This window comes from Gavialis gangeticus, unplaced genomic scaffold (genome assembly GCF_001723915.1).
Source record: "Gavialis gangeticus isolate Ggan-Ray unplaced genomic scaffold, GavGan_comp1, whole genome shotgun sequence".
NCBI lineage: Eukaryota > Metazoa > Chordata > Crocodylia > Gavialidae > Gavialis > Gavialis gangeticus.
This window is the reverse complement of record NW_017729032.1, coordinates 57,973,531-57,983,440: the sequence shown is the minus strand read 5'-3', so window position 1 is coordinate 57,983,440 and position 9,910 is coordinate 57,973,531. Positions and strand designations below refer to the sequence as shown.

The following is a 9,910-nucleotide window of genomic DNA, read 5'->3' as shown; positions in this document are numbered from 1 at the left end:
GGACATTGCTCCCTGCCCCCTGGGGTTGACTGCTGCCGGGGTGGACTCTGCCACCAGAGCCTGGGTGAGGATAGTGTTCCTCTGCCCTCACAGCTGGGAGCTCCCAGCCCCTGCTTCCTGAAGGCATGTAGGGAGGGAGGTGTAGGAGGTTCTTATCCCCCAGTGCCAGTCCCACAGTTGCAGGGCCTGGGCTGGGAGATCGATATCTTATAACACTCAGGCCTTATAAGAATTTCCCACCCATGCCCCACAACCCTGGAATTTGGGTGGGAGATAAACTCCCAGCCTGGGCCCTATGAACACAGAGCTCAGGCTTAGCCATAAGAATCTCCCAGCTCTGCTCCCCAATCGTGATCAGGAAGTGGGGGCTGAGAGGTCCCTGATGCCAGCGCACTGGAACTTTGTCCCCACCTGGGCTTCAGTGGTGGAGCCTTCCCCGGCAGCAGGCAGCTCCCGGGGGCAGGGAACAATCTCCTGCCCTCTGATATCTGGCTGACTGGGAGCACATTTGATCCCAGTTGCCTGTCTACACATGCTGTACTGCACAGTATGTGAAAGTAAATTTGCTACTTGTACTTACGAGCAAATTTACTTGTAATTTGAGCAAATTACTGTGCAGTAGGCACGTGCACGTGTAGACAGTGCCATGTGCTGTGCAGTAATTAGCTCTTATCTGAAGTAGTGTCCCATGTAGACACACCCAGTGCCAATTTAAGGCTCTATTACTTTTTAAAGTATATTTTAACTGGTGGTGTGCTAGCAAGAATCTTGGACTCTTTTCAAATTGAATTCTATTGACATCATTTTGCACTGAAAACTTAAATTTGCAGCATGTAAGTATAACACAGAAGCAGACTCTGATGACCTACCCTAAGGTCACCTACAGCTCTAGTGCCTAATTTGCTAATTTTCTGATCCTTCAAGGAACCCAGGACTTCCTGTGAGATGCACAATTCCCTTAGCTCCCCCTCAATTCTTTCACCCTGAATCAGCTTTCAGGATCTCTTTTTCGTGGTCACTGGTATGTCCCACAAAGTTCCATGTCAGAAGGATAGGGCTGTATGCAGTCCTCAGTGATGTCAAGTTAAACACTCCCTAGACTTTAATGTTTGGATGTAACTCAGGGTAGAACTTGACATAATATATGCTGACTTCCTAGATGTGATATATGTCTTACAGTTCCTTAAATTCCTATTTTAGTGCAAACCACTTTGCCTCCTCAGCATCCTTTTTTGAAATGCACTGCTGTTATATAGCAGATCTGCAGAGTCTGTGGAAGATTAAGTTAGTTAGAAATCCTAAAGTAATTAGAAATCCATGTTTGCTTAGCTCTGCATTTTGCTTTGTGGATTATTGGCATACCTCCTGCTTCTTTTTTCCACCTCTTCATTGAAACCATTCTGCAAAGATTCCATACCAGTTCTTTTGTTCTAGGAACAAATCTCTGGGAAGCAGCAGCTTCAAGTTAAAATTCTGACTTCACCTGGGTCCCCAGCTCACTGAACCCAACCTCTGGTATCTTTTATGATGTGTGTACATCTCAGCCCCTGCAGAACTCAGAGGAAATGATCTCTTCCTTATTTGTTATTTTTGCAGAAGAACACATTCTCTGTCTGAATAATGATGTTGGGATTTGTACCTGTAAGTCTGTAACAAAGGTATACACATATGCATACACACCATATATATAAACAGCAAGACACTTAGCAACATACATCCTAATATATCTGTAGAGAGGAGCAAGGCTTAAAGGCTAGGTACAGACATTCAAAAAGCCCAAGGCAGAATTGATCTAAATTACACGGTTTTCTGTAAGCAATATTGTTTATATTGGTAGCAAACAGGACACACATTCACCTTTTAGTGTGGGGCAGGAATCTTGGACTGGTTGGTTCCACCATTTTTAAACCAATCTGTGTGTGCACTAAACTTCTGTTCTGGTATGGGTATAGATTGGTTTCTGACCATTTATACCAGTAAAAGTGCTTAATGTCTACTTGGCCAAAGAGATAGTTTTGTACTCTATATGCACCTTTAGTCAACACATGAAATCAGCATGGTGCAATAAACTCCTGTAAATGCTGTCTTCAGAAGCAATCAACTCTGGCACAAACTTTACATTTGCATCTGGGACCGCAGCACATTGAACTAGGTTGGAGCAGCCCTGGCTGGCAGAGGGACCTGGGGGTTGCTGTTCTGTCCTGGCTCAACATGCTGCAGAGGGACTGGCTGGAGCCATGAGGGTGCTACAGTGTGAGACTAGCCAGCAGTTAGCCCTCACACTTCAGTACCTTCATGCTGCAGCCAGTCCTGTCACAGTCTTCATGTGCATTGCAATGGAGTAAATAACTCTGCCATATTATTTAGGTAGTATTGCCCAATAGTACTTGTATCAGGCAGTGCTAACCTATATCAGAGTTTCATAGACATTAGGGCTGGAAGGGGCCTCGGAAGATCATCAAGTCCAGCCCCCCCACCCGAGTTAATTAGAATCACAGGAAGTTTGGGTTGGAAGGGACCTCAGGAGGTCATTTAGTCTAACCCCTGCTTTAAGCAGGACCATCCCCAACTAGATCATTCCAGCCAAAGCTTTGTCTAGCCAGGTTTTGAAAACCTCCAAGGATGGAGCTTCCACCACCTCTCTGGGTAACCTCTTCCAGTGTTTTATTGCCTCCTAGTGAGAAAATTCTTCCTAATATCTAACCTAAACTTCTGTTGCTGCAACTTGAGACTGTTTCTCCATGGTCTATCCTTTGCTACCACTGAGAACAGTCAAGCTCCATCCTTTTTCAAACCCCCTCTCAGGTAGTTTGAATGCTACTGTTAAGTTTCCTCTAAGTCACCTCTTCTCCAGACTAAATAAGCCCAGTTCCCTCAGTCTTTCCTCATAAGTCATGTCCCCCAGCCCCCTCACCATTTTTGTTACCCTCCGCTGGACTCTCTCTAATTTGTCCACATTCTTTCTGTATTGGGGGGCTCAAAGCTGAACACAGTACTCCAGGTGTGGCCTCACCAGTGCTGAATAAAGGGGAATAACCACTTCCCTTGACCTACTGGCAACACACCTGCCAATGCAGTCCAGTATGTCATTAGCCTTTTTGGCAACAAGGGCACACTGCTGGCTTATATTCAATGTATTGTCCACTGTAACCCCCAGGTCTTTTTCTGCAGAGCTGCTGCCCAACAAGTCAACCCCCACCTTGTACTGGTGCATGTGATTGTTCTGTCCTAAGTACAGGCCTTTGCACTTGTCCTTGTTGAATCTCATGAGATTCCTTTTGGCCCAGTCCTACTCTCTAGTGTACCTACTACTCCCCCCAGCTTGATGTTATCTGCAAACTTGCTGAGGGTGCACTCTATGCCATCTTCCAAGTCATTGATGAAGACACTGAACAAAAATGGCCCCAGAACCAACCCCTGGGGCACTCCACTTGATACTGGCTGCCCCATAGACATCAAGCCATTGATTACTACCCTTTGAGCCTGATGCTCCAGCCAGTTTTCTATCCACCTTACAGTCCATTCATCCAGCCTGTACTTCCTTGGCTTGTCTGGGAGAATGTTGTGAGAGAGAGTATGAAAAGCCTTGCTAAAATCAAGGTATACCACATCCACTGGTCTTCCTGCATCCACAGCACCAGTCATCTCTTCATAGTAGGTAGTCAGGTTTGTCAGGCCTGACTTGCCCCTAGTGAATCCATGCTGACTGTTCCTAATCACCTTTTTCTCCTCCAAGTGCTCTGAGATGGTTTCCTTGAGGATCTGCTTCATGATTTTTCCAGGGACTGAAGTGAATCTGAATGGTCTGTAATTCCCTGAACCCTTCTTTTTTTCCTTCTTAAATATGGGCACTATGTTTGGCCTTTTGCAGTCATCCGGGACCTCTCCTAATCGCCATGAGTTTTCAAAGATGGTGGCCAATGGCTCTGCAATCACAACAGCCAGCTCCCTCAGCACTCTTGGGTGCATCCCATCTGGCCCCATGGACTTGTACATGTGCAGCTTTTCTAAGTAGTCCCTAACCTGTTCTTTCATCACTGGTGGCTGCTCACCTCCTTCCCAATCTGTGCTGCTCAATGCAGTAGTCTGGGATCTGACCTTGCCTACAAAGACAGAGGCAAAAAAGGCATTGAGCACTTCAGCCTTTTCTGCATCCTCAGTCACAAGGTTGCCCCCACCACTCAGTAAGGGACCCACACTGTCCCTGATCCTCTTTCTACCGACATACTTGTAAAAACCTTTCTTGTTACTCTTCACACCCCTTGCTAGCTGCAAGTTCATCTCTGCATGCCTGAGCAATGTTTTTATATTCTTCCCTAGTAATTTCCTTTTTGTGATTTAGTTTACTGGAAAGTTTCCAGCTAAGCCAAGCTGGTTTTATGCCATACTTGCTGGTCTTCTGCCATACTAGCTAGTCTTCCTGCACATTGGGATGGTTTGTTCCTGCACTCTCAGTAAGGCTTCTTTAAAGTTGACTCTGACCTAACAGCTCCTCACATGTAGAAGGAGATGCTTCACTGCAGAACAAATTAGATTAACTCCACAGAAAGTGTCTCTTGTAGATGCCCCACTGTGACTCACTCAAGTATTTTATAGCATTCAACAGGGCCCTGCATTGGTAACCAAGCTGTCCTCATTAATTATAGTTAGTTCCTTTTAAATCAGCCTCAAGCTAATCTTTCCCTGCCCCAGAGGGTACCGACTGAAAGAAGACAAATATTTAGGGAAATGATAATTTGTTCTTATCAGCTTCCACAGCAAGGCTACTCTTTGACTGTATTCTCTCCTCTTCTTCCTCAGTCAAATAATGAGGAGGCTGAAGTTGCATTATTCTGTATTACAGAGGCTCTCAATTTTAGTGATCCAATGTGCAACCTGTGGATCTGGAAGTCATCTATCCAGATCTGTAGGACAGCACTTTGCACTTGGTAGCTCTAAAGATGCCATCTTCTGACCCAGAAGTACCTGGGCTCAATAGAACAGGGCTTTGTATGTCTGCTTCTCCACCGTACTGACTGTTTTGTATGTAGTACAGCCCTAAGGTAGCTATACAGCTTCCTGTTAAGGTGGTAAGATGCATAGTAGTGCATTTTCTCAGCAAAATGCTGTTTGAAACTCTGAGGATATTTAGAGCAAGTTTGGTTGGCCTGCATTCTCTATATACTTTTGCAGCCCACCTGCAGTATCTTATGGCCTAAGAACAACAACATAGACATTTCAGAAAACCTGAGTTGCCCAATGGCCCATCAAAAATGGAAAAAGCTCTTCAACAGATACAACATATTTTTTTTAAAGTTGTCCTAATACAGTAAGAAATTATCAGGCCACTAAACTACTCGGCTCATATTGCACCATAGGTACGTATCTCCATAGCATCTAGTTTCACTGTGCCATAACCTTCTCTGACGTAACTCCAGATAAATTAATTGGGTTGGATATGAACCTAACCCATTCACTTTTTCACTGTTTCTTGGCGAGAGTTACCAGCTCTCTCCCTTTCTAAATAAGATGGGAAGAGAGGGATTTTTCCCCCTACTAAAATATTAATTATAAAAGTAAATTAAATCAGGGACATTCCATGGCCTAAAATGTGAATAACTCAACATCAAAGTTGTTGCTGAATGAAATGAGATCCAGCACATAGCTTCTGGCCATTTCTCCATGTGATCACGCATAAAAATACATATAAGTGACTCTAATTTTTGGGATATGTTCTAGGTTTCAGTGGAAGAGCCTTAATAAAAAAACCCTTTAAAAGCATGATTTAAAGGGAGATTATAGATTGCATATTGTTGCAGGCAGAGGGATCTTTTTCCTGCTGCTATGTATGCTGATCAAAAGGAACAGCTTCATCTGCTGTGTGGGGATAGTCTGTAACTTGGAGCTGTATCAGAAATAAGAGAGTCTTAGAGAGCTGGATTTGAGGAGAAGGGAACAGCAGGAATTGGAAGGGTGTAGTGGTGATGATGGGGAAGAACATAAGGTGAAGTTATGGGTGAGAAAGGAACAGCAACTCAAAGGAAATTATGGCAGTGAAGGAAAAATCAGACCTGAAAGGAAATGGTAGGGTGGTGCTAGGGCAGGGGTAGGCAAAATATGGCCCATGGGCTGAATCTGGCCCACCAAGGGATTTTGTACAGCCTCTGGCAGATTCTTCAGCTTCCAGCTGCTGTCACTGCCAGACCAAGTCCTGCTGCCCAGATGCCCCAGCAAGTCTACCCTGCACCTACTTCCAGGGGCAGGACCCACACAGGTAGGGCTCATGGCCAGGAAGATGGGATGGGGTTATGAGCGGGCGGGGAGTGGTGTTTGGGAGCAGGACAGCCAGGTGAGCCCAGGCTGATGGGGAGGGATTGTAGAGTGGTGACAGTGAAGGACCAGGGCCTCGTGATCCCAGCCCTGGCCATGTCTGCCTACCCATCACAGTCCTGGATGCTATTCCCTGCCTACCTGTGGCCCCATCCTGGCTGAGCACGGAGCAGAGCCATGATCCATTGTCTACATGCCCATATGGTGGGCACCGGTTCTGTGGACAGGGGCATGTCAGGAGTGGATTGTGTCTCTGTCCTGGGCTCCAGCCCTGCACTATCGCTGCCCCACAATCCTGGGGTCTGCGTAGAGGACCCATGCAGGCAGGATGCCTGGTCAGGTGGATGGGATGGGGCCACTTACTCAGTTTTGATAAGTGTTGTGGGAATGTGGTGACCCAGCCCACAACAGCTCACCAAAATTCCCTATGTGGTCCACAGGCCCAAATAATTGCCCACCCCTGTGATAGGGGAACAGAGTTCCAGTGCAGGAGCAGCAGAATTGAGGACTGGAGAAAGCAGAGATGTTTCCCTACCACCTTCCCTTAGCCATCTGGTTCCACCAATGTCAGAAGCAGGGCACTGCACCATGTGAATCCTGGGTCTGATGCAATCTGGTATTTCCTGTGTTCCAAGAAAGAAAATATATTTAGAAAAGAAGGTGCACAATGCAATGAGAAGCATACATTTTGGACCCTGATCCTCATATTACAAAAATAGCAATATATATGACATTTTTTCTTGTAGCTCAAACCCTGGTTATTTTACACTTGTATTACTTCAGAGGGGTTTCTCTCATCTCTATCAAATCCCTGAAGCTTTTTTTATCATCTCCTGGCTGTAGACATTCTCTCATTCTCTAGACCTTTAGGGATTTTTTATTTTTCTACTTGAGCTAAATGGTATAAGTCTTTCCCAGGAGTACATCAATGATACTCCATAATGGGACAGTTAAAATAAGTACTTCACCACTCCTTACTGGCTGAGAAGGTTAATTTTGTAGAATGTCCTGCTGCTACGTAAAGACAAGAGGCTAGGAGTTTCATTTCCCTCTTAGCCCTCTGTACTTTTCTTATGCATGACTCCATTTAGAAGTTTGTGGTGCACCTATACCCCTGCTATCCAGATACCTTTATGGTTTCCTTGAACCCAGTACAAAATGTTAATCATCTTTAGCAGGTGGTTCAGATAAATCATAACTTCATGATTCACATAGTATTACCTTGCCTCCATGGCTGGTAGCATTTTTTACATTCATTGTAGCTTATAGTTTTGAAAGGCAAGGTAATAAAAGTAAAAATGTGTTGAGTTAGAGACTGAGATTTGATAGTTTGGTTTCAAGGACATGCAAAATAAGGCAATTAACATGTATTTAATTTTAAAGCTAGATTAAGTTTATAGGCCACAAGCCATTGACCACTGAATTCAGAACAAATCCTTCTATGACTTCACGCTTTTACATACTGAGGTTTTCTGATATACCCTGTAGTAATAACAGCTATATTATCCCTGAGTGGGAAACCTGGGAGGCATTTAGCTTCAGAAGGGTATAGGGTTTCCCAAAGAACCATGGATGCATTCTGTGAATTTTGAGAGGGTGATGTGGCTTATAGCTTGGCCTTCTTCACCTGCCTTTCTGTTGAGTTGCTTTGGGAGTGGGCGTGGAGATCATCTCTGCAACAGTGTCTTTTGTTTTTGTACTCCCCTTTCCACACACTGTTGAATGTGTGAACCTACATCGGTAGGTTACGGACAACAAAAATAACCAATTACATGTTGTCCTGGTAGATGGAACAGCTTTTTACATAGTCTTACATGGGTGAGTTATGCAGGTCTTCTGTAATCTTTCTAAAACTTTTACATGGTGTCCTAGTTTCAGTGATTTGCTTTTGAGTCAAAATGAGGTGAGAAAATAAACCATAACCATGACTGCTATGTACTGTTCCTTGGGGTTTATCCATATTTTAAGCTTATTATGCAAATGAATGCATTTAAGTCTTAACTGTAGTTTACGCATCAGACTTGGTGATGGAGGGTTCATACAGCTATTGCCAGAGCACAGTAATTCAATAGCTAGAGAGACAGGTGATTCAAAATCCCAGGTCCAAGCACTCTCAGACTTAGGGATCTGAACTGTGAAAACTGGAGCTCCATGTCAAGTTTGCTAGACTATGTTAGGAAGAAGTGGAGTCTATTGGAGTGGTAACTGGACTGGAAGTAGGGAATGTGAGATATTTGCCTTGACTGCTAGCCAAATCTGACCTTAAGTTAGTCACTTCATCTCTTTTCTAACTTGTTTTCCCCTCCCACAATTTGTCTATGATGTGCATTTTACAAACTTTTCAAGGCAGACTGCCTCTCTGTGTTTGTATATAACTTAACACAATGAATTCTAGATGCTAATGTATTACATATTTTCATTAATATGCTAAACTTTATGCCAGAAATACGTAACTGATCCATACTTCTTCTTTTTTCTTTTTTTTTTGAATTGCAGAGACAAAGTATTAGAATGGCATAAAATATGGCCCAGTTCTACTACAAGAGAAGTGTTAATGCCCCCTACAGAGATCGTATCCCTCTTCGTATAGTGCGAGCAGAGTCTGAACTTTCACCTGCAGAGAAAGCCTATCTGAATGCTGTTGAGAAAGGAGATTACGCCAGTGTGAAAAAAGCTCTGGAAGAAGCTGAAATTTATTTCAAGATCAATATTAATTGTATTGATCCCCTTGGAAGGACTGCTCTCCTTATTGCAATTGAAAATGAGAACCTTGAACTTATTGAACTGCTCTTAAGCTTTAATGTTTACGTTGGAGATGCTCTACTACATGCTATACGCAAAGAGGTAGTTGGAGCTGTGGAACTGTTGCTAAACCACAAAAAGCCCAGTGGGGAGAAACAGGTACGCATAAAATTTTACCTTGGTCCTGATTTACAAATCTGTTTCTGTAGGGAAATGTAAAAGATTGCTAAAATGTACTCTCGCTGCCCCCCCCCCCCCAAAAAAAAAGTTTAAAAAAAATGACAAGTTCAAATTTAGCCTCTTGTGTTCTCAGCATGACTTGTACCATTTTCATTTTAGTTTGAATGTCTTCATCTTTACCATTGGTTATTTAAAGCAAAAGATAATATAATTTATGCTAATTTTGAGTTTAGGGTGAGAAGGCTTTCCACTGAGAGCCAGTGGGCTTGTTAACTTCTGATGCATGAAAACTCACATAAATCTTTAAATATTAATTCCACATATGATTTTTTAAAATTCTGTGTTGAAAGAGTTTTTCATACATATTAGAGCAGAATTCTACTTCATAAAGAATTCCAACTCAGGCTAAAGAGAAATCTGGTGGTGATATTCTAGTCCCACTGAAATCCATGAAAAAATATCCACAAAGTCAGGGGTTCACCCTCATCATGGAAAGTATCTGTCCCTCTATCCCAAATGAACATGAGGCATGGCCTCTGTGGTCAGAACCTCAACCTTGTATCTTTGTATGGGTGGTAGAATATTTTGTATCTTAGCCCCTCTTCAAAAGGAAAATTATGTAAGTATTATAAAAATCACCAGTTAAGAGTAAAGGGAAAGAAACTCTACTATACCTTCC

General features: G+C 43.4%; 1 protein-coding gene across 1 annotated transcript in view; it reads left to right on the top strand.

The window, feature by feature from the left end:
- Nucleotides 1–9,910, top strand: part of TRPC4 (transient receptor potential cation channel subfamily C member 4) — a 308,233-nt gene that overhangs the window by 112,227 nt on the left and 186,096 nt on the right. Inside the window, exon 2 of the mRNA XM_019525278.1 lies at nt 8,806–9,210. Within this exon, the coding sequence (XP_019380823.1) occupies nt 8,833–9,210 (378 nt within the window). The 5' untranslated portion in view covers nt 8,806–8,832. The remainder of the gene's footprint in view (nt 1–8,805; nt 9,211–9,910) is intronic.